This window comes from Centroberyx affinis, unplaced genomic scaffold (genome assembly GCF_046629955.1).
Source record: "Centroberyx affinis isolate AG114_WGS23_722 - 3 ecotype Tasmania unplaced genomic scaffold, CSIRO-AGI_Caff_v1 ptg000120l_1, whole genome shotgun sequence".
Taxonomy (NCBI): Eukaryota; Metazoa; Chordata; class Actinopteri; order Beryciformes; family Berycidae; genus Centroberyx; species Centroberyx affinis.
This window is the reverse complement of record NW_027278821.1, coordinates 116,065-139,818: the sequence shown is the minus strand read 5'-3', so window position 1 is coordinate 139,818 and position 23,754 is coordinate 116,065. Positions and strand designations below refer to the sequence as shown.

General features: G+C 42.3%; 1 protein-coding gene across 1 annotated transcript; it reads left to right on the top strand.

The window, feature by feature from the left end:
* Nucleotides 1–67: 67 nt before the first annotated feature.
* LOC139651200 (liprin-beta-1-like) lies at nucleotides 68–23,069 on the top strand. The gene is made up of 25 exons (XM_071528067.1): nucleotides 68–202; nucleotides 7,015–7,094; nucleotides 8,764–8,969; nucleotides 10,214–10,303; nucleotides 10,449–10,562; nucleotides 10,707–10,817; nucleotides 11,746–11,838; nucleotides 12,930–13,047; nucleotides 14,232–14,293; nucleotides 14,428–14,494; nucleotides 14,769–14,887; nucleotides 15,125–15,204; nucleotides 15,844–15,901; nucleotides 16,438–16,591; nucleotides 17,468–17,603; nucleotides 17,716–17,844; nucleotides 18,206–18,356; nucleotides 18,580–18,691; nucleotides 18,860–18,948; nucleotides 19,076–19,198; nucleotides 19,319–19,444; nucleotides 19,668–19,856; nucleotides 20,595–20,753; nucleotides 22,242–22,307; nucleotides 22,423–23,069. The coding sequence occupies exons 2-25, from the start codon at nucleotides 7,031–7,033 to the stop codon at nucleotides 22,507–22,509; spliced, it is 2,703 nt and encodes a 900-aa protein (XP_071384168.1). The 5' UTR covers nucleotides 68–202; nucleotides 7,015–7,030; the 3' UTR covers nucleotides 22,510–23,069.
* The last annotated feature ends 685 nt before the right edge of the window (nucleotides 23,070–23,754 follow it).

Below are 23,754 nucleotides of genomic sequence, written 5' to 3'. Positions count from 1 at the left end.
ACTTCCCGAAGTGTTCTGGCTGCATCTGTTTAACTTAACGCTGCTGTATTCCTCTCTAGTTGGAAATGGGAAATTCAATTGACTGAGAAATTCAATGGAAAGGTGAGCGCCAGCGATGAAGCTCCGCTGAAAAGTGCAGCAGTGTTTGGAGTCCGGCTGCTGGAGACTGCACCGTCTGGTACAAAGTCTGTGGTGGAAAACGGTAAGGGTGCCGAAGTTTCATAAACTTTTTGTTGTTTTTAGACCATGAGCAGAGCTACTATTGGTAATGTTATCCAAGGATCGTAACGTTAGTAGAAAGGAGGAAAAAAACCTAACCTAAAAAACGCTACAATATTCCTACAGGAACTTACTCTATAATGTGTGTTACTCAAGAGAGTTTACTTGTCGTACTTTATGTTATTCTTCAGTAGCCTATCTCCTATGGTGTCACTTATTACTATGAGTGCTTATACTATAGTGTGGCTCGAGTAGTCATAGAGTTTAGTGACCATATTGTACTTTATGTTTTTGTTTTCTCTCCTACGGTATCACCATCATATTCCTATACTTTTCCTGCTCTGTTGGGACTTGTAGCGTTGCTGTGATATTTGTATAGAATCACTTTAAAATCTGTCATTGGATAAACTATACTGCCCTACAAAGGAAAACAGCATGAACTGCTTTTTGTGTATTGTAAAGGTCAAACTTCATGACTAGTACTTAGATTATATAACAGCAGAAAATGTACCCATAAATACTACTAAACTATCCCCCTCTGTACCAGAAATGCATGACAGTGACAATTTGCAGTCATTTTTCTCATTCACTCATCCTCATTTTTTTTATCATTCACCATTGAAATTGTTAAAGTTAACAATTCATGTGCCCAGCCATCAGCTGCCATTGGCATTTAGAATTTTTTTGCAGCACTGATTAAATGTTAAAATGACCACCTTTTATGTGATGTACACCTCGTTCATTTAATCAGAGCTGACTTTTTGACTGTCTATTAATGTATAATGCAAAATATGAATCACAGTGGTACGCCTCCATTCAGATTCAGTTTGGAAAAGCTAGTAGCAGCCCAAACAAAGTTCAAAGATGCTCATGTGAGCCAGGGCTTTTAAACCGATGTCAGCTTCTTTCACTGTCATTCCCCCACTTCTGCAGCCTTTTGTTTGTGTAAACCTGCGTAGTACAGCGCTGTTCAGGAAAGACCTCCCTCCTGAGGCATTGTCTGACCCGCTGGCAGCCCTCCACTGTACGTCTGATGCTGTCTTGGCTTCCGGGCAGAGAGCTGAAAGCACAACAAAGGATTTTTTTCTCCCCCCTGACAATAACCATATTTGTATCTCCCCGCACTCGCACCACTAATGGTCAGCAGCTGAGAAAGGCCATGCTGTTGCACACCTGATTGTTACAGTCGGAGAACTAGTGTAATAAAACAACAAAACACCAGGCTACTGCATTGCTTAATGATGGTTTCGGTGTTAAAGAGACACAAATCAATAGCTGTAATCTGTAAATGCTGAAGGTTTTGTTTCCTCAGGCAACAGACACACTCATTTGTTTGTTGCTGAGGTAAAGAGGAGCCAATAGAGGAGGCAAAGTCCATTAATAGGGCCTGGTTTGTATTAGCAGCAAACTTGGCCGGCAGTAAATCAGCATATTCCATGGAGTTATACTGGACAGACCCCAAAGATCTCTTGCATTCTAGCTTTTTACATTTCTTTCCTTGAAGCCATGTGTTCAGAGAGTTGACTGACTGGGTCCTTTCTGTACTCCAGTGGGAAGCCTCCCTTTTCTAGGCATTTGCATTCCTTACATTCTTAGTGTGATAGTTCTGTGGTGGTGTATTTTGAAAGGTGGGAGGTGTCACGTCAAGTCACACATGATATATTGGGATGCTGACATGCTTCTGTAATGAAATGAATATTTAACTTGATTTGAAACATTTCCATTTCACTGGGCCACAAATTGTAGGCTCATTTTTTAGATTTTCTTTTTTTTTTTTAGATTAGCCATATAAATTCCAACCTAAATTGAGACTACTCCAATGTATTTTCTGTCCCGACAGAACAAGCAGTCTTTGACATCTCAGCTTTTAATGCTGCTAGTGCACTTAATGGTAGAATTGCTGGGAAAAGGGGCAGCTTGTGACCGAAAGGAAGGCATCTTTCTGCAGAATCGGCCAGGAAATGCTTCCTGACAGAACAAAGCGAAGGTCATCCTGAGTGTGGGGATGCCTCTGATTCAGTCTTGTTTACCCCTTAGAGTCTATACAGCTCATTCACTTTAGGCACCAAGAGCATTCAAGCAAAGCTAAATGAAACTTCAAAATATATAACTCATTCTCCTATATGCTGCAACCCAAGTTTACAGCAGCAACTCTGACGTTATACCTTGAATATATGACCGGAGTCAGTCCTCAGAATGCAGTGGTTCTTAAGAGCTTGATAACAAAAGCAATAAGAGGCTGATCATCTTGCCACGTTCTGCTGGCTCGCTGTGAGGTTACTCAGTTCCTCCAGCCCCTTTCCACCATAAGTTCCCCGTTTTTTCCCCTCTCCAGTGTGATTTTTTTCACTGTGATTTAGTCGGGGCCACGTGGAAAAACTGCAGTACCTTGGGATCAGTATCGCTTTGCTACCATGTGAGGCTCTAGAAGACAAAGAGTTGTTTGTGTGCGTGGTGTCTCTGTGTGGCCGCCGCTACTGCAGTGAGAAATAAAGCACTGGTCTTTAGACCGGGCTGACGTCTCTGTCAAACAGCCTGACCTCACAGCAGCCGAGACAAAAAGTCCACTGGACCGTCTCACGAAGGCAAGTGTAAACAAAGGCATAGTGTTTGTCCAGAGGTTGGATGTCAGATGGGATTGACCTCCACAAGTCCATGTCACACTATCCGCCTCCATTTGTTCCTCAATTATTTTTGTAACTGCTTCTTTTACGGTGCCGCTACTCTTCACTAATGGCATGAAGTAATCCTCTGCTCGTCTTGATGAAAGTTTTACAGAACAGCAAATAGAATACTGTCAAGTAAATGCGAGTCAAGTGTGTGAGGCAGCTCGCTTCTGAAAGGCACATCTGTACCACAGCTGGAATTAGGTTATTGGAACACTAGTAGTGTGTGAGGCACCGGCAGGGGTGTGTGTGTGTGTGTGTGTGTGTGTGTGTGAGAGAGAGAGAGACAGAGAGAGACCGACCACTCACCATAGGGTCAAGCATACCAAACCTATTTTCTTTTCAAATGCGTTGTCCCTCCCCCTCCATATCGCTACATCTGGTTGATGTCAAACCACCTCACTCCATTAGAAAAGCCAAGTTTGATGCCCAGAGAGTTGTTTGTCTTTCTATGAAATATACCTAAAAAAATATTGATTCTGCCAGGAGCAGAAGAGCCATGCATATAAACGAGGTGTCTCCATAATGTGTTTTGGTTGGTGATTCTGTGTGAAGAAGCCCTGTGCAGCTTGCTTGTCTTCACTTAAAAGAGCCTTTTTTTTTTTTTACAATCTCAGCTCCTTAATGTCTTTTGTTTAAGGCTTGATGCCCTAACTGCCTGGTGTGCTGGCTCCTTTCCCCTTCTCAATTTTGATGGTGTTTTTGAATTATGCTTTTGAGGCAGCGCACCCAAAGTAATCACTGGTGCTTTAGTCGACACTGGCACAGTATCAAACGTTTGTGTTCACAGTTGTAGAATATGTAGCACGTATTTCCCTATGTGCTGCTTGGCTCGGTAAGATACAATGCCTACAAAACCTTGCTAATCTGAACACAACAAATGGAGACCAGTGAAATCTTGGGATGATGGAAATAAAAGTCATTTTCATAATATGAAGTGTGTGCATACATGAAAAGTGTGCCTGCATGTTCCAAAATGCATGTTTATGTTGAGTTGAAAGGCTCCAGCTGTTGCACACAATTACTAGGATATACTGTATTTTGACCTTGCGGCATGTTTTGTTTGGTATGGCATATTTGTGGCATATTATTTGTCTGTTCAGTTTGTTGACTGGTCAATTTGGATGTCTGAGTTTACACTGAATAAACTCCTAGTCTTGAAAAAAAGAATAAGAAAGGAGCGCTTCTTAGATCTTAGGTAGTAGAGGACAGCAAATTCATGCCTTTACTTCCTCATATGTACCTTAAGTGACTGGCACTGCATGTCCCTAGTATATTTTTTTTAAACTTGGAGTAGGATTTGGTGTGAGGGACGGAGGGTGGGGGTCAGAGGTCGGTGGGGATGTCAGTACCAGGCACCGGTGTTTGTTTTCGGGGAGAACTAACCTGCTCAGGAATTTGTGCAGCGCTCACTCCCACACTGTGGCATTATCAGTCGTCATTACAGACACTACTTCACATGACTGAAGAGATGGGCCCTAATCGGCGGGCTTCTCTCTGGAGGTTGTGGTCAGAAAATTCTTTACGGATGACCTGCTAGTCACTGATGCAAAAGAAACGGAAAATTTCTCAGCTCAGCCCGGCGTTTTAAAGGCTCTGGTTTTGGGAGACTGAAGAATGAACGGGACTTACGTGGCAAGACGTTTCAATACCATTTTGTGCCTCATGTCCAGCACAAGATTTCATTAGTGTTTGTTTCAAAGAGAACAATATGTGCACATGTACTTGCTAATTTGATTTTTGCATAAGTAAATTTACCAGAAACTCTGAACCACATGTTGACTGTTAAGATTCTCTCTTTTGTATTGAATGGGAGTGCTCATGAAACTTATTATACACAGTCAATAGATGTTTGACTTTAATCACAAGATAATAGAGAGGAGAACAGGAGAGGACGAACTGGATAGCAACTTATTTGTTAATATATTGTAATCTGTTTTGTCTTAAAACCTTCTACTCTCATATACACCTGGGTTTACACTGTGACCAGAAGACTGTACAGGATAGTCTCCAATTGTTGAGAAGTACAGTAGAGTTGATCAGTGGTGATGCTCTTTACCCATGCTATTTGTTGGTTTCAGCTATCACATGGAGAGAAAATATTTGGATTCTCAAAAAAAAAAGAAAAAAATCTGCTCCTTTTGGAAAATGGACAAGGTTTAGGTTTCTCCCACAGGGTGAAACAGGCAGCTGACCAAATACAGCTTCCACCCTGGTGTGAGTGAGGGATGGTTTTCCATCATACTATGGAAATACCTGTGGAAGAAAACGTATTACTACTAAGACGTATCCCTGTGGCACTCCTCCTCCCTCAGTCCCCGTGGGAACTGTAACATTTAATTGGCAAGAAAAGTTGTCTTATGTTCAAATCTGCAGTATTTTTGGGCATGTTCATTGAACAATGGGTCTGTTTTGTGTAGCTTTTAAAGGACATGAGCTCCATTCAGTACAGGGCAGCGTTCAGCTCAATAATGCAGGGATTGTTTCATGTGTGCATATACGTAACTGGGTTGCAATTCATAGCAATCACAATGATATGTTTATGGGGTAGTGTAAATACATGCAGTGTGAGCATGGCTACATTATGGAAGAAGCCTTCTCCACTGTTGACCTGTGAGTGTGTAATTGAAACAGGGCAATGGAGCACTTAATGGCCCTTGTGTTAACAGCAGAGCCCCCCCCTCCAAGCTCCAAGCTTAATTATGCTCTTAATGCCCATTTTTTACCCTGCTGGGTGTGACACTGTGACCCTAGAGAGGGAGGAAATGAAGCAAAGCCAGCAGTATTTCACCCAAGTCCCTGCCCCCCTACCATGGGACTTGTTTCTCTGAACAAGTAGAGCCTCTGTTAGTATGTTGTTAGTTTGTCTGAGGCTTTTTCTGAAGACCAAGCAACGTGTGCAGGGCATTTAAGCAGTAACTCTAGCCACTTTTTTCCCAAGCCGGATCTTATTTGAGGTGATAAATGTTGTGTTGTCAATTTTATGTAAAGGAGAAACATGTGATAACGGTTTGAATTCAGCAGTCAGAGGGATACTGTCCAGCTTTGTTGTGGAAGTTTGAGATGCCGTGCATACCAGTACTACGGGGCCCGAGACCCCTGGGAGAATAGTGCCATTATTCCAGATAGGAGCCCACCCTCAGCACCCGTGACTGCCTTGCCGCCGGAAATAAGGCCTGGGTAATAGGTTGGGGCAGCAGTCCCAGAATCCACTTTGTTGTTTTGTCTCACAGAGAGCCAGTTTCTGTGACACACATTGACTCCAAGCCTAATTTGTTTCAGTAGACGTTTTAAAACGGAAGAATGAAAGCTTGCACAATAACGCGATTAGCGATAACGCAATTATCATTTGTCCAATTGGAAATGGGAAAACATGCAGGCTGGCTTTGTGATTTCAGGCTGATGCTTGCACAGCAGCAGGGCCATAGGGATTATAAACTAACCTAGACTTGCACCTAGAGTCATGGGCATCTGCCATGACAAAAATGAAAGATCATTGGAGAGGTCTATACAGTCAGTTACTATGAACTCAAAACTGTAGCTGTCATTTTATTCTTTCCACAAATACCCCATGTTGTTTTGTTTTGTTCTTTTTAAACAGACTGAAGCCACAATGCCCCAGAAACCAGATGATTAGATTAAAAGTTCCTGTTTGACGTCTTTATGAAAGCCTGCCCCTAATTAAACAGATGGAGAGAAAATCATTTTCTCTCTGTCGTGCATTTTGGAGAGGGGATGGGACGCTACTTGTTTACACACAGCATGACCAATCAACTCATTTCTCAGCCTACTCGTTGGAGGTTGTAGTTCTCTTTTCCAGCTTTGATTCACGTGTTTTACATTTACAGAAATTCAAGAATTCCTTCCCATCAAGTTTCACTACAATGCCACTATTTGACTTTGAGAATAGTTTGAATCTGTGTGGAAAATGACCGGACTTAAGCTTGTGAAAGGATGCTGTCATCACTGGGGTGTTGGGTGGTCTCTACAATGATTAGATTTTCAGAAGGCTTGCTCATTTCATAACTGCCTAGGATTGGTAGAGGCCTTATGGATCTCTCCTCTCCTCTCCTCTCCCCTCCCCGTCTTCTCTCCTTCTCTTAACACTCTTCTCCTTTTTCTCTGTCAGATTCATTGAGGAGAGGATGATGTCTGACGCCAGCGAGATGTTGGCAGCGGCCTTGGAGCAAATGGATGGGATCATAGCAGGTAACCGCAGCACACACTTGGACATTTAAGACTCGGCCATGATACGTTTTTTAAGTGGGCATGGCCTACATATGGCATGGGTCGAGTCACATCTGGAAACCATTGAATTGGAAGGAGGCAATAGTAGGTCCAGTGGATGGTAAACACAATGTGTCCCACACATTCCACTTCTACCTGCAGTTTAATGTAGTCCTCCTGAATATACATAAGAGTATGGAATAATAATCAGATTGTGCTGCTAGATCACTGGCCTTTTCTGCTTTTCTTCCACTGCGTTCCTCCTCCGTGAGAAATGAAACAATTTTTCCATTGTCCCTGCAGTGTCGGAAACTAATGATTATTCAAGCTCTGTGACTTTGGAATACAAATGCTGCTCGGGAACTTTTGGCCCTCTTTGTATACTTGGACTGCTGCAGATGAGCAGAACAGGCTGTAGTTTCAGAGTCCCCACTTTTCCGCTGATGTGTGTAATTATAGCGCTGACCTTTCCAATGGGAGAGAGATGGCTGATCACATGACATCCCCCAGTCCCCGCGGTTACCGCAGAAACCACAGCCTTCATGAAGCCCCACTCCATCGCTACTGTTGGGAAGCCATGATTGTTTGGTTATTTATTTATTTAGCCCCCTCCTTATTACTGTTGGACATCTTCATGAAGGCTGACATTTAAGATAGCTGACAGATGGTGTGTAGCAGATTACAACAAATGGTGGGAACATCATGCTCTTGAGTTCGGTAAACATGCTCATGCATTTGCTTCCAATGCTGGGCAAGTATGGTTTCAAGAGATACAGTAGGGAATTGTCATTATTTGATTGCAGGTGACATTTTGTGAGTAAAGCTGCCATCAGCATAATCTATTTTCACCCATATAAACATCTGCTCGCTAGGTGTGTTTTTTGTGTGTTTATGCAGGGGTGGAAAAAGTGCAAAAGACTACCAAAATGTAGTATTAGTGCTGTTATTTTGATGACATTTTACATAAGTAGAAGTAAAATAAAGTAACTAAGTAAAGTAAAAAGTTGTGCATTTAACGTGCTCAGAGTAAAAGTTCCTGAGCTACTTAAAAAACAGAATGTTCTTACATATGATGTTTGCCATGCAATGCAATAAAGATGAAAGGGCTTGGAGTGCAAAAATGTTCTTTAATAAAAAAAAAAATTAAATAAAGTGCATAAACAAGGTAAAGCATGAATCAAAAGCTACAATTTACAGACATGTCAACAGTGTTTTTTGTACAGACATTCTGTTTTTCTTCTCCGACATACTCCTACAGTTTTTTTTTTTTTTCAGAACTAGCCAAGGCCATGAGTTTGGGTCTGTTGAAATTTGCTGACTTTTCCCTTACCTTGTTTCCCTCACACATAACTCATAAATTGGGCAGTTTCTGGATTCTGGATTCTGGATTGCCTACCAAAATTGTACTCTATATCAGATGCAGTATAAAATGTAGCAAAGTAATAACACTTATGTCAAAACATACTTAAGTAAAACTACAATTGCTGTTTACTAATTGAAAAATACTGAAAGTACCAGTACACAAAAACAAGTAATTGTAATCCATTCTGTTCACCCTTGTGCTTATGTAAATTAAATAAAATGTGTATCCTTATTTCAATCAACCTCCACCATCCAACTCTACCCTCGCTTTCTCCTCTCCTGCCCCCAGGCTCCAAGGCCATGGACTACTCCAATGGGCTGTTTGACTGCCAGTCACCCACTTCACCCTTCCTGGGTGGCCTGCGGGCGCTGCACCTACTGGAGGACCTGCGGGCGGCGCTGGAGCTGATGGACACTGAGGAGAGGGACAACCTGCGATGCCAAATCCCCGACTCCACTGCAGAGGGACTAGCGGAGTGGCTGCAGGGACGAATGGTAGGAGGATCCATCTGGAAAGTTCTGTTTAGTCTCCATGCTTGTAAATTCTGTGTATGTCTGCATGCGTGCGGTGTGTATGTATGTGCAACTAAAGATATGTCTATATTCTTGGCTTGTAATTCTAAAGATGTTGATAGATGATAATATGTTATACTATAATAAAACATCTAGGTTTTTGCACGAGTAACCTTAGAGACCTTCACATCCACTACTACATATCTCAATTCTTGTCATTTGCTTTAAAGCTGCACTAGGCAACTTCACACTTGGGCGAGAGATAACTGAATTTTTTTATGTTTGATGGACTTGATTAGTCATGCAACATGATGTTAGTAAACTGTGCATTCCTTGGACTTAAATGTATTCTTCTTAGTTGCTGGTAGGGATGGAGGTGTTGGAGGAAAATAATCTTTCCACAGCAGGTTCAACTGTCGTTGGTGAGTCCAGCTTTGTCTGGACGGAGCACTCTCTAGCTGCTGCTGAGTAAAATGTATTTTTTGCTCTTTAATTTTGATTCATCATTCGACACTGAGGGGATGGGATGCTCTTCTCCCCAATTAGCCCCAATTTGTGATTTAGACTGACAAGACGGGTGTAATTTTACATAGAACTTGCCTAGTGCAATGTTAAGACCCAGTTGCTCTGGTATGTATCAATTATGTTGTGATCTGCTTTGCATCTCTTGATCCTGCTGTATTAACCTATAGCTCGACTCTGTTTATTGTAAGAGTGCTGTTATGACATGCTTTGTGAATGATGGAGTTTCTATAGGAGTCCTGCTGGAAATAGTTTCCATCTTCCAGGCTAACGTTGACTCAGACTGAGGCTCATGTTTTTTCTTCCCCCACAGCGCTGTCTTTCCATGTGTGAAATCTGAGACAGGAGTTTGCTTTTGATTCAATTTCCAAATCACTTGCATGTGAGAATACTATTGACCCTTGCATGTTTCTCTTATAACCTAAATCATATATCTGTACTTCTCTTATTCCTCAAGGGAAAACATGCGAGTCAATTGTTGGGGAGGTTATGCACAAGTAGTATGCACCCATTAGGAAATCTATCTGGCTGGAGGCTGGTGTGTATTTTCTTCAGCCAGACCAGCAACTCGACATGACAGTCAAAGGCCTTCCCTTCCCTTCCTTTTATCAGCTCATATCGCAAAAGAAATGACAGGTGAAAGCCGTAGAGGCAAGAAATGCAACTATTTGTTCTGACAATGCCAGTCTTGCTTATCATTTCAGACCAATGGCCATGGTTCAGTGGGTGCAGATGCAGTGTACCAAGAACGTCTTTCACGACTGGAGAGTGACAAGGAATGTCTTGTTCTTCAGGTGTGTGAGCAAAAACCCCCGCCGCAGCCATGAGCAAGTTGAAACAGTTGCACCCAAATAACAAACATAACGCCGCACTTGTAGCATTGTGCGTAGTGAGTGATTTTCTGGGATGATTTAATAATGATGTCTCATCATCCTCCAGGTAAGTGTTTTAACAGACCAGGTGGAGGTGCAAGGAGAAAAGATACGGGACCTAGACACGTGCCTTGAGGAACATCGGGAAAAACTAAATGCTACTGAGGAGCTGCTTCAACAGGTGAGGCCCCTAAAAAGTATGCTGTTAAAACGCAATATCTACATGAATGGGAATCTCCACGCTATTTTTCCGTCCCATCTGAAAACTGCGATCCTGTGTAATATTTTTTGTGCGGCTTTACCAAGTGTGCGTCTTGTTCCATAGGAGCTGTTGAACAGGACGGCTCTGGAGACCCAGAAGCTGGAGCTGATGACCGAGGTGTCTAGCCTGAAGCTGAAGCTGACTACTGTGGAGAGAGATCACAGGGGTAGCGAGGTAGACCCGCGTCATTAAAAACACACACCATGTCACCTATGAAATATTTCAGAATAATTCCAAGATAGTTGAATATTCCAATGGCACCTATACCCTTTTTTGTCATGGGTGAATCTTGGCAGCTGTGCAGTCATTGTTTAAAAGTCGCTGGATCTGGCCAGAGGTCTGTCTCACTTGGTCAGAGTACCCAGAGATTTGTCATGTGGTGCTGGGTGAACTTTTTCACCCGGCCCCCTTTGCTCCAGCAGCTGTTTCCTCCTATAAACCTACCCTTCCCCTCCTCTCTCTCGTCTGAGGGGCTCGGAGGCTGTGAGACTTATAGTTTCCATATACTCCATCTACCAGCCTGGACATATATTTGGAGAATATTGTGTGTTGTTTCAAGACACTACAACCTGTAGGGAGTAGACTGTAGGGAGTACAGCTGTACCTATTTATTTTTGTTTCCATTTACGCTCCATTTAGCTATAAATCATGCCCTGCTGAGTACATCATATTAGTCCCATATCAGCAATGTTGATGTACTATGGATGTTATATTTGTTTAAAAATGAACAGGTTGAGAATCATATTGAATTACCCCTAAATGACAATACACATTCCATTTAATGTCTCTGTTTAATGATAATTGCTCCAAGGTGCAGCGCTCCTCATTGTTGCTGATTGGGTTAAAAGCAGTTCAGTAATTGACCATGACGCTTCCCTTTAGTCCAATTTTTGTCTCCATGTGTGGAGTGGGCTGCTCAATTTCTCTCCTGAGGGACATTTATCTGAAAATAATGTCCGGTGCCTGTGGGAGGAATTCTCCCCCCTGTTTAAAAAAATAAAATAAAAAAATACACTCCCACACACTCACCATAAAACTCCCCAGTGCAAGTTGCTCTGACACTGAGTTTAATGGCTAATGGGAGTTCCTTTTTCCTCCCTAGGGCTTGTACCAGGAAGTAACGGACCTGCGGTTCAGGGTGACTGATATAGAGAATGAAAGACTGCAGTGTGAGAAGAAACTCAAAGCCACGAAAGTGAGTGTGTAGTCCACTGCTCAAGGTCATCCACTTAGCACAGGCTTCCAGATGTCAATTCTTTTCACATTTGACTGCATGACAGGAGGTCTGAAGTGATTTCACCCTTTCAAATGCATCATTACATGTATACAGGGCATTTTTTGTTATCCTTGCCTTGTGATTACCGCTGTGACATTGTTTCTCTACTCATCCCTCCCCTTTCCCCCCTCCTTTCCATCTGTTTTTGCTCCACCGTCTCCCTCTCTCCTCTCATTTTAACATCTTTCCACAACATGCTAACCTGTCAAGCCTCCAAAGTGGAACACTGACCGGTTCACTGGAGATGAGGTGAAGGTTTAATCTCCGGCCTGTACTCTGCTCCTCTCTGGCCCTTAAGACCCTCTAAACCTGCTCTTTCTCCACTGCTGCACACTGCTTTCCTGACTTTCACCACATTTCCTGTAAGTGCCTCCACCAGCTCACTGGTTGCAGGATTTGTACCAATTTCAAATACTCCATTAGCTTTCTTGTATTAATGCATTTGTGTGTAGACTGATACAGTATATTAACTGTATTGTTTACCCAGTGCACTCCAGAAAAGAATGATTTTACAGTGCAATTACATGAAACAAGTGCTCTCTTTTTAAGGTACAAGTCCTTCGATCATATAGTTACACATTTTCATCTCGTTAATCGGTGCATCTCCTTGATTTAAAGGAATAGACTTTTTTTTTGACAAATAAGATCTTTTAGCAGCTTTGTATTGTATGACAAGAAAATTGGTAGCAGTTTGACCTCTGTGAGGACAGTATTTATTAATTTTGCTGTGGTTCATGCTAAACATTTAACATGCTATGTTTGTTCAGTGGATGGTGCAAGCTAGCTTTGAATCATCTTGAAAGAACTGTAATGCGTTAAGTACTGAACACAGAGGTGAAACTACCAACCTTGTTGTTGCACAGTGGTGAGTTGATCAAAGAGGTCATTTACCAAAAAAGTTGGCAATATTACCTCAAGTAAAACCAGATTTGTTTCTGTCTGTTTATCCAAGTCTGATTTACAAGTACTGGGGTGAAAGTGGTGACTTGCTGTCTTCTCTCCCCCAACAGGAGGAACTGCAGCTTCTGCAGAAGGAGCTGGAGGAGAGAGAGGTGGAGCTGAGGAGGCTGAAGGATGAGACCAGACATGTGGTGGAGAGCCACGACGGAGCCAACGGAGGGGAGCGAGGTGGGAGCTGTTTTAATAATTGTCTGGAAGCGTCCCATACCATTTCATTGAGTTCAGTTCTAATATTACAACAGGGTTTATGAGGATTAGACCAAAAGAGTTTTCACATTCCAACAAACAGTAGATTTCCCCCTCGAGCGTCCTTCCTGACGTAATTATGGGTACCTTGCCTTCATCAGGATTTAAGAAATGGAATTTCTCCATAAATGATTTTTGCTGTACATTTCACCAACATAGTCAAAACTATAATGAGGTGAATATGGGGGCCTCTTTGTACTTTCCCCCTCTCAGCCCCTTATCTGTCTGCAAGCTCCATACCAGACATGTTTGAGCTGGATCTCCCTCTCCTCCCACCAACCGCTGACTTTCTCTTATCAACTCTTTTGGTAGAGGCATGCCATTTACTCGTGCCATACAGTATGCCATGTATGTATAGGTTCTAGTTGACTGTTCAACCACTCATTTAGCCTGTAGGCTGATTATAAAAGAGCCAGAGTGCAAAAAAAAAGCTGATTTTGAAATCACTTGGATTTAGCATAGTGGTGTGTGGGGCTCTAGTACTTTGATACTTTATTTATTCCTGTAGGGAAATTCTCTTTTTGCTCACTTTCCTCCAGGGAGGTCGAAGGTCAGGCTCAGTTACAGAACAGCGCCGCTGGAGCTGGTTGGGATTGAGTGTCTTGCTCTGGGACACTTCAGCAGTGTGGAGGCTTGCCAACATATTGCTTGAACCTGGCTTGTGAAGTTGAACGATGGTTGCTCTAACCACTAGGCCACCCTGTCTCATATACCACAATAAACTCCTGACAAAATAATCACAAGGAACTGTGTGTTTCTATAATGACAGGCTCTACCCGTGTAAACAAATGTCACATGCGTTGAGGCTAAGATAAGTCTGGTTAGTATTGGGCTGTTACAAGCTGTCAGAGCCTGTAGTGAATGGAGAAAATAGACACATAAGGGCTGTTTACTTGCATAGAGCTGGTAGTGATACACACAGAAAGTCCCCAGTTCTGATACTTTGTTGTGATCATTCAGCCAGGAGCCGCCACAGTAAGCCCCAGTGACTTCATTACTGGTGGTTTCTGCTGGTGGGCTCTCTGCTGTAACTTACCGATGTGCTGGTTTCAGACCCAGTGGGAGCTGAACTTCCACAGGTCTGATGAGCATGGTTGTTTTTTCAGATGCAGAAATGCTGAAGATGAAGAGGGCACTGGAGTCGCTGATGTCAGCCAATGATGAGAAGGTACGGTGTACTGTGACGCCACAGTCATAAGTAGCAGCTCAACAGCCTCTTTGATATGCTAAAAGGATTTGTCATGGGAACTTTATGCATGCTGACTTTGATTTAAAATGCAATATACAATCCTTTATCTACAGGAGCAAAGGATAGAGGAGCTTCAGGAGTCTCTCACAAAGTACAAGAAAGTGCAGGAGCAGGTGAAAGGTGAGACACCCAAATTTAATTTGGGCAAATAGGGCAGAGAAGGATCCAGCAAAGGCATAATTGTGCATAATTTTTGCCTCCTTAAAAAACCCCATCTTCATGTAACCTACATGAGATTGTCACTACTTGATACTTCGGATTCATGTCATAAAGATTTATGTCAGCCTAAAAAGGGGGGGTAAACTCCATTCCACAAATAAAGAAGTGGATAAACTGAGCTTGGTGAGTTTTCCCTCCAGCACATTGCTGATCAGTCACAACTGTCCCCTCCCAGAGAAGCTAAACGAAGATGACTATGACGATATCCCAGATGATCCCTCGGTTCCCGTTGCCATGGAGGTGGATCGGGTCATCCTGGCGTTGGAGGGGGAGACAGGAAGAAGCTCCGGCGAGGTAAACATTGCCTCTGTCAAAACAATTCACACACAGGATGGACCCCAGACTCTAGACTTCCTTAGAAAAACCTAATTTTGGCCTCCCACTCCGAAAACTGCTGTTACCAGGAATTCAGAGGGCCTGTTTTGGTTATTAGTTCAGCAGAAAGACATATCTATTAAAATGTTCCGCTGTTTTGCCGTTTAGAAAGCACTAAGTCCATGCTTCTCTGTGTCACTGTCTGCCTTGTCCCAGTCTATTCCATGTATAGCAGTGCTTTCCGAAATGAATGAGCTGGACCGGGAAAGACAGTTACAAGCACATGCAGCAGAAAGGTAACACTTGGTCATCCAACTTTCCTTATCTTTTTCCTTTCCTTTTCCTTAACTACTTATTGTTCATACATGTGTTAAAACACTTCTGTTCCTGCTTTATTTATTTTGTCCCATGGGTGAAAGCAAAGAATTACGGTGACTCTTCTTACTGTAATTGAGTAGTATTTTTTGGGTACTTTTAACTGAAGTATTTTACTTTGCTCCATTGTAAATCACATCTGTTACAGAGTTTACATTTTGTAGGCTCCATAAGCATTGCATCAGAAATTGGCCAAATGTAAATTGTCTAATTGTGGAGCCATTAGCTGCTAAAGGTCAGTCAGCAGATAAGAGAAGAGTAACCTTTACTTTGTCTATTCACTTTATTTTGTGAATTTTCTTTTGCTAATTAAAATAATCTAGTTAGAACTCTGTGTCCTTTCATCCTTTTGCGTTTTGACCATATGTAAAAACATTTTTTTTACTAGGTAATGTAATGAGCTACCTTTTTACTTGAGTAGATTTTTACTCCAGTAATCGTACTTTAAGTAAAATTTCAGCTAAGTGACAGTGCTTCCTCTTGAGCAGGATGTTTTGGTAGTCTTTCCACCCCTGTTTAGACCTCAACTAAGGCTTGAGTAACTGGCCTTGTCCTTCCAGTTCCCTAGATGTCCCACACCCGGGCAGCTCAGGCCACCTAACCAGCAGTATTGACCAGGTAAGAGCAGCCTCTCTCTGATGTGGGCAGATTATAAAGGCTCTAGGCCTCGTGGGCAAACTGGAGAGACCCAAGATTACAGCAAAAACATGAGGCTGATATAATCATATTAATTCCAGTAGTTTGAACACTGAAAGCCAGGGTCTTAATATTTTGCCCTTTTGACCTCAAAATGTGGGCGAGTTATGAGACACACACACACACACAAACACACACTACACACACACACACACACACACACACAGTCCAGTCATGCAGAATCCTGCTGTGCAATGCTGATTTGTTGAACCCCTCCACCCAAGTGAGTGGATTCTCCTGTTTACGAATGAACACCTGTCAGAGTTAATCAGCTTTTTGTATCAATGTTCATGTAATCACAGGACATATAAGCCAAGGACTCAGATAGTGCTGTTGTGACACCTGGTGGCTGAATGAAGCAATTACTATTTTCATCTGTTATTTATTGAATTTCCAGGTAAAATGATTTTTCTATTGCCATATGCTGACTGTTGTATTTTCATCCTTTTTCCTCACAGACCAAAAACAAAGCGGGACCCAGTTCTTCCTCCCCCACTAAACCAAGCACCACGGGCGATGAGAGTTTTGGCACCAAGAAGACTCGTTCTTCCTTTGGCCGCGGCTTCTTCAAGATGCGTGGAGGCAAGCGCACAGCCAGCGCCCCGAACCTGGGTGAGCCTCAGCCTCAAGTAGACAGGGAAGGACAGACCAAGCTCCTTCAGATCAGCATGGATGCCCTCCGTGGGTCATTACATATATTATGTTTGTCTCTTGTTGTCACACCGTTTTGATATTTGTGTGTTCTGTTCTGTTGCCGCTTCTCATGTTGCTACCATGGGTGTGTAAATTGGGAAGATCGCAGCCGGAGTGCCAGTGCACCTACGTTAGGTACAGTAGAGCAGAACGGCCTTGTGGGTCGGCCGGGCCTGCAGCATGGCCGCTCTGGATGATACAGCTGGATGTGCATAGGGATACCGCTGACACTGCAATGTGACCATCTACCTTCCATACACTGATCAGCCCTGGTCAGATGGTAAATGATCGCATTGCTGTGGTTCAAGCACATTTTTCCCCACTTTCTATATTCGCACCATTGAAAAGTTCATGGTGTTTCTTGTATCTCGCTATGGTGTGAGGTGTTCCTGCCAATGATCTCACTAAATCATATCCAGTTGTCCCTTATCCAATGATGTGACACCATCTGCAATGCAGCCGCTTTCATAATTCTTACCAGTGAAGTTGGGGAGCATTTATCATTTGCTGCCTCCTAAGCCTATAAATTGTCTGTCATAATAGGCAACTAGACCTTTGCATGTGTGGACTCAGTTGTGATGCTTGTGTGTGTTTTTTAGTGTGATAACCTTTGGATCTAGTGGTGCTTGTTTAGTAGGAGATGTTCTGTAGTGTTGTTGTTGTTGGAGGCTGTCAGAGTCCTTGAGTGTCGAGCTGGGGGAAAAATCCACTGAAAATCTGTTTTCAGTGGTGGTGGGCTGTGCCATGTTGTTCCAGTGCACGTTTGCTTGCATGTTAACGGATATATATTTACAGCTGAGACGGAACGTAAAGGCACAGAGCACTTGGACTTGGCCGGTGTTCCTGCACGTAAGTCCCAGGATGAAGCCCCGCTGCCGTCCTCACCAGAAACCAAGAAGAAGTCCAAAGGCTTCAGGAAATTCTTTGGCAGGTAACGCTCAGTGTCTTCTCCAGGTCTTTTATGTCGGAGTGCGTCAGTGCTGTTTCCAGTGACATGAGTGGAGCATTTTTGGTCATTTACTGTGATCGTACTCACTTTGCAGGCTAAAGAGGAGTCACTCTACATCCTTCAACCTTGATGAGGCATCAGAGATGGAGTTCAGGAGGGGAGGAGTCAGAGCCACAGCTGGCCCTCGCCTCGGCTGGTCCCGTGACTTAAAACATGGCACCAAGTAGGTGTCACTCAAAGACACAATGTTCCTGCACAACCATTTTCATAAAGACAGGACAGAACCCATAATACAATACAAAAAATGATAATGACGGGAGATAGAAAATGTCAAAGAAGACAAGAAGAAACTTAAGGCTAGTGAATAAAGCTATACTAGTAAAGACTTGCCATTTGTAAAATTCAGAAGTACAAGGTCATTTACAAGTTTCTTTCTGAAACTTTTAGATAGGGTTGCCATATCTTTTAACATATATTCATCTTTATATCTCCTCTTCTGAACGGATTTAATTCATCAGTTTTTATTGCGGTATTACCAACTGACTGACTGTGACTGGTGTTCTTTCTTCTTCTGTCACTGTCAGTGCTGTTGATGTTCCTTTCTCCCGATGGAGTAAGGATCAGGTGTGTGCCTGGCTGCAGGATCAGGGCCTGGGACTATATGTTGCCCAGGGCCAGAACTGGATCCGCTCTGGACAAACACTGCTGCAGGCTTCACAACATGATCTGGAGAAGGTAGGGATGCCATCAGTACAAGACAACTACAGTTTGGATCTTGAGTTTTTAGGGTTTGTTTGGTGTCTTTTTTTTTTTTTTTGTTGCAAATGCTCCAGAGTTCAAATAAACCGCTCCAAACAAGCTTGGTGTGAACACAGCCTTAGATGTCATATGCATGAGCCTCTGCTGTCTGTAGAGGTTTACTGTGTGTAATGTGGTGCTCCTGTGTTTACCCCATCAGGAGTTGGGCATCAAGCACCCTCTCCACAGGAAGAAGCTGCAGCTGGCCTTGCAGGCTCTCGGGTCGGAGGAGGACGACCTCAAGGGCAAACTGGACCACAACTGGGTGACCAGTGAGTGATCAAAGCATGCGACGCCATCTCAAAGCTCCATTGTTGAAACCCTATCATCGCAAAAATTATGTAACTGTAACCCATGACTGGGGTTTGAGAACTCTTTTTTTTTTTCCTCCTGTAAATTAGTCTGATGTGATGAATTGTTGCTTATGTTTTTTTTTCCAGGATGGCTGGATGACATTGGTCTACCACAGTACAAGAGTCAGTTTGATGAGGGCCGTGTTGATGGACGAATGCTACACTACATGACAGTGGTGAGCTGATAATTCTTTTATATTCCCTTATGACTGACCAAATTGGCCCGCTGAATTAATCATCCAACAGGTGACATGACTTTGCGATAAGACTTTGTTGCCGATTGATCCTGTGGCTGTTTCTCAGGAGGACCTGCTGTCTCTGAAGGTGGGCAGTGTTCTCCATCACCTCAGCATCAAGAGGGCCATTCAGGTCCTGCGGCTCAACAGCTACGAGATCAACTGTCTCCGACGACGGCCCTCTGACGAGGTATCGCACGAGAAGTCTCCACGCACACACCTCTGTCTTTCCTTTTAGCCTTTTTAAAGCTATTTTAGCTGCATCTGCATCTGAAACCTGGGTCTGTATTCCCTGTTGTTCTCTGTCCAGAACAACATCACACCAGCAGAGATCTCCCAGTGGACCAACCACAGAGTGATGGAGTGGCTCCGGTCCGTGGATCTGGCAGAATACGCCCCCAATCTGAGGGGCAGCGGCGTGCATGGAGGACTGATGGTGAGAGGGCGTGGACAAGGGACAAGGACAGGATTACATGACATGACATTACATTAAACTTCAACTTAAACTGGCAGTTGCAGCAGCAAATAATAAGAGGCAAACATTTACATAAAGAAAATTGCCTAGTGCAGCTTTAAAATCAAACTTGCTTTTCTGTTGTGTCCGTTTCCCTTTTTGGCCTCTCCCTGATGTTTTTCTCTGACGTCTGCCTGCTCCCAAGGTGCTGGAGCCCCGCTTCAATGTGGAAACTCTTGCCCTTCTGCTCAACATTCCTCCCAACAAAACCCTGCTGAGACGCCACCTGGCCACACATTTCCACCTGCTCATCGGCTCAGAGGCGCAGCGGCTCAAACAGGACTGTCTGGAAAACCCAGACTACACCGTCCTCACCGCTACCGCCAAGGTCAAGGTGGGTGAACCTCCACTGGCTCAGGAACAACTGTGCTGAAATCTCCCCAGTTCCACTATTACATTTGACAGTAGGTAACAATGCAGTATAATTGGCTTTTTCCTCTTCTCCTGCAGTCTGTGTGCATCTCAGTGTAATGACATTTGCCACATTGAATTCATTGTTGGGCAGTCCACAGACTGTGTTATTGTCTCTGGAGTTAGACTGATACATGAGGATGATATTGGCCTTTTATTAAATATTGAATATTGGCCTGTCTCATGTTGTCCATGTCCGATATGATGGAGGTTCCTCCCTAACCACAACTACATAAAAACAGTCTGTAAAACCTGCATTACTTAAAAATATCCTAAATTAGATTTTCTTTGCACATATATAATGTTTTTTTGTCAATTCATTGTTCAGTTAAAGGCCTAATGTGTTCCTTACCATTGAATAGATGGGGACCCCTCTGCCTTAAAGAACTGCTAAAGCTAAAATAATTCTGGGTAGGTCTGGGTTTCAATGGAGAGTTTTAGTGTCCTATGATGGTCTACATGCTGTTTCAGAGGCTTTTCCACCCTGAGAAGAATAGCATTCTGGGAGAAAACACTGGATCTTTGTGTTTTTCAGGCGTGAAAATGGGCAAATTTGAAGATACTGACTATCGGCACAAAATATTGGCTTCAGTACAAAAATATCTATATTATAAAAACTCATATCGGTCGACCCCTGATTGTCTCCCTGTTCCTCCTGCAGCCCAGACGGCTCTCATTCGGTGGCTTCAGCACTCTGAGGCGGAAGCGGCAGGAAGACAGTGAGGAATACGTCTGCCCCATGAACGTGGAAATGCCCAAGAGCAGCAGCTTCCAGACGGGCCTCTGCATCTACGAGGACAGCCTCGACCAGCTGGAGCAGGTAGAGGGCTGGACCTCAGTACTCCTCAATACTGTCATTTTAAACTGAACCAGTCAGTGTTTGCATGCAACTATGGAAGCCCATTCCTGCCACTCAATAAAATACAAAGGCAAAAAAAACTTTATATCTCAGAATTCTGACTTTATATCTCAGAATTCTGGCTTTTTATCTCACAATTTTGACTTTATATCTCACAATTCTGACTTTATATCTCAGAATTCTGACTTTTTTTTCTCACAATTCTGGCTTTTTATCTCAGAATTCTGACTTTATATCTTAGAATTCTGACTTTATATCTCACAATTCTGACTTTATATCTCACAATTCTGACTTTTTTTTCCTCACAATTCTGACTTTATATCTCAGAATTCTGACTTTTTTCTCACAATTCTAGCTTTTTATCTCACAATTCTGACTTTATATCTTAGAATTCTGACTTTATATCTTAGAATTCTGACTTTATATCTCACAATTCTGACTTTATATCTCAGAATTCTGACTTTTTTTTCTCACAATTCTGGCTTTTTATCTCAGAATTCTGACTTTATATCTTAGAATTCTGACTTTATATCTCACAATTCTGACTTTATATCTCACAATTCTGACTTTTTTTTCCTCACAATTCTGACTTTATATCTCAGAATTCTGACTTTTTTCTCACAATTCTAGCTTTTTATCTCACAATTCTGACTTTATATCTTAGAATTCTGACTTTATATCTTAGAATTCTGACTTTATATCTCACAATTCTGACTTTATATCTCAGAATTCTGACTTTTTTTTCTCACAATTCTGGCTTTTTATCTCAGAATTCTGACTTTATATCTTAGAATTCTGACTTTATATCTCACAATTCTGACTTTATATCTCACAATTCTGACTTTTTTTTCCTCACAATTCTGGCTTTTTATCTCAGAATTCTGACTTTATATCTCAGAATTCTGACTTTTTTCTCACAATTCTAGCTTTTTATCTCAGAATTCTGACTTTATATCTTAGAATTCTGACTTTATATCTCACAATTCTGACTTTATATCTCACAATTCTGACTTTTTTTTCCTCACAATTCTGGCTTTTTATCTCAGAATTCTGACTTTATATCTCAGAATTCTGACTTTTTTCTCACAATTCTAGCTTTTTATCTCACAATTCTGACTTTATATCTTAGAATTCTGACTTTATATCTCACAATTCTGACTTTATATCTCAGAATTCTGACTTTATATCTCACAATTCTGGCTTTTTATCTCAGAATTCTGACTTTATATCTCGGAATTCTGACTTTATATCTCACAATTCTGACTTTTTTTCTCGCAAAAAAAAAAATCAGAATTGTGAGATATAAAGTCAGAATTGAATCGTTTTTTTATTTTATTGAGTGGCGGGAATGGGCTTCCATATGCAACAGCCAGCATTTTGAATGAATTTCTTTCATTTAGTGTTTGAGTTGCCTCTGATGCCCAACCCTCTGTTTATATTGTTTGGCAGATGGAAGACTCAGAAGGGACTGTTAGACAGATAGGAGTGTTTTCTGAAGGCATCAACAATCTGACGGTAAGAAATTAATTGTAATGCTCCAATACGATCGTACGCAGCACCTGACAAAAAAGTGTTTAGTCATTTAAACGCTGGAGAGTTTCATCGTCCCCCGCTCCCCCGTGTGTTGCAGAGCATGCTGAAGGATGAGGAGTTTTTCGGGGAGATCTCGGCCTGCCCTCCAGAGGTCGACGGGGCAGACGACAACTCCCACGTGTGACGGAGCCGCCGTGCTGACCCAGCATTGTGAAAAGGAACAAACTGTGCCAACGTCTCCCCCGACCCCCTCCGCCTCCCACCAACCTCCCACTAGAACCTTTGAGACCTCTGCTTTCAGAATAATTTCATCATTCCCAACTACAACCGTCGCCGCCGTGACCGTATATATTTATTGAAGCTGTCAAAAATGTACTGCATGAACTGAAAATGCTACATTTATTGCATTCATGTACATCTTTCTGCATTTACTTTATTATTGGAGCATCTATGTTTTGGTTTGTTTTCAATAATCACAGCATACTGTACTTTTGCTTTGTCCCAATTTGTGAATTATTGTAAGTATTCCACCCCCCCCCCCCGACAGCAGTGTTCCTCTTCGAATGTTGTACTGAACTAAATGTTTTCATGTCCTCCAGTCATGTGAATTTTTATTTGTGGTACTCAAAATTGCCCTACGTTATCTTAACAAATACCATGAGTGAAAGTAAACTGAGAAACCAATTCTCCATAGCCCCTAGGTATCATCATGCAAGCCTTGGCTGTATCAGTTAAGATTTTATTCTATGCTCTGTTCTATTTTTTAATTTTTGGTAATAAAATTATAAAATGCATATTTCCTGAAGAAAATGAGTCTTACTTTCAGCAACTAATATATTGTTCCTTATAGCCTTAATGTCAGGGTTTCATCTTCTTCATTCACTGCAAATCACATTTGAGAACTACAATAAGGGACTCTACTCTTCCATGGAACCATTCAGGCTGTATTGAGTGCTCTACACTAAACATCCAGCAGAGGGCACTAAACATTTCAAACCAAAATGAACAGCCAATCAGAGCACAAGTCATCCTCCATTGCTTCAGACCCATCCAGATAAATTTGATCTAATGCAACAATCCAGAGGATAGACCCAGTTAGCAGATCTAGCTCTAACATTGAGTATATGGGGAACCAAGTGCCTGAATCTGTCTGGTGTATGATATACCCATACTCTATTATGAAAAGTTTTGTTTTATGTGTTTTGTCCTTTGTAGTTTATAGTTGAATTCGTGTGGGCAGTGTATTTCACTTGTAATTTTACATTAATGCGGGATACAAGACATTTTAAGATCAGTGTGTGAAAATCAACTACATTGTTATCAGGACTGGAAGTTAGAGGTAGTCTGACAATACTGAATACTGACCTGTTATTCTGTATGTTGTATACTTTTTACTTCCAGAGCTTTTCTTAACATAAATCAGTCCACA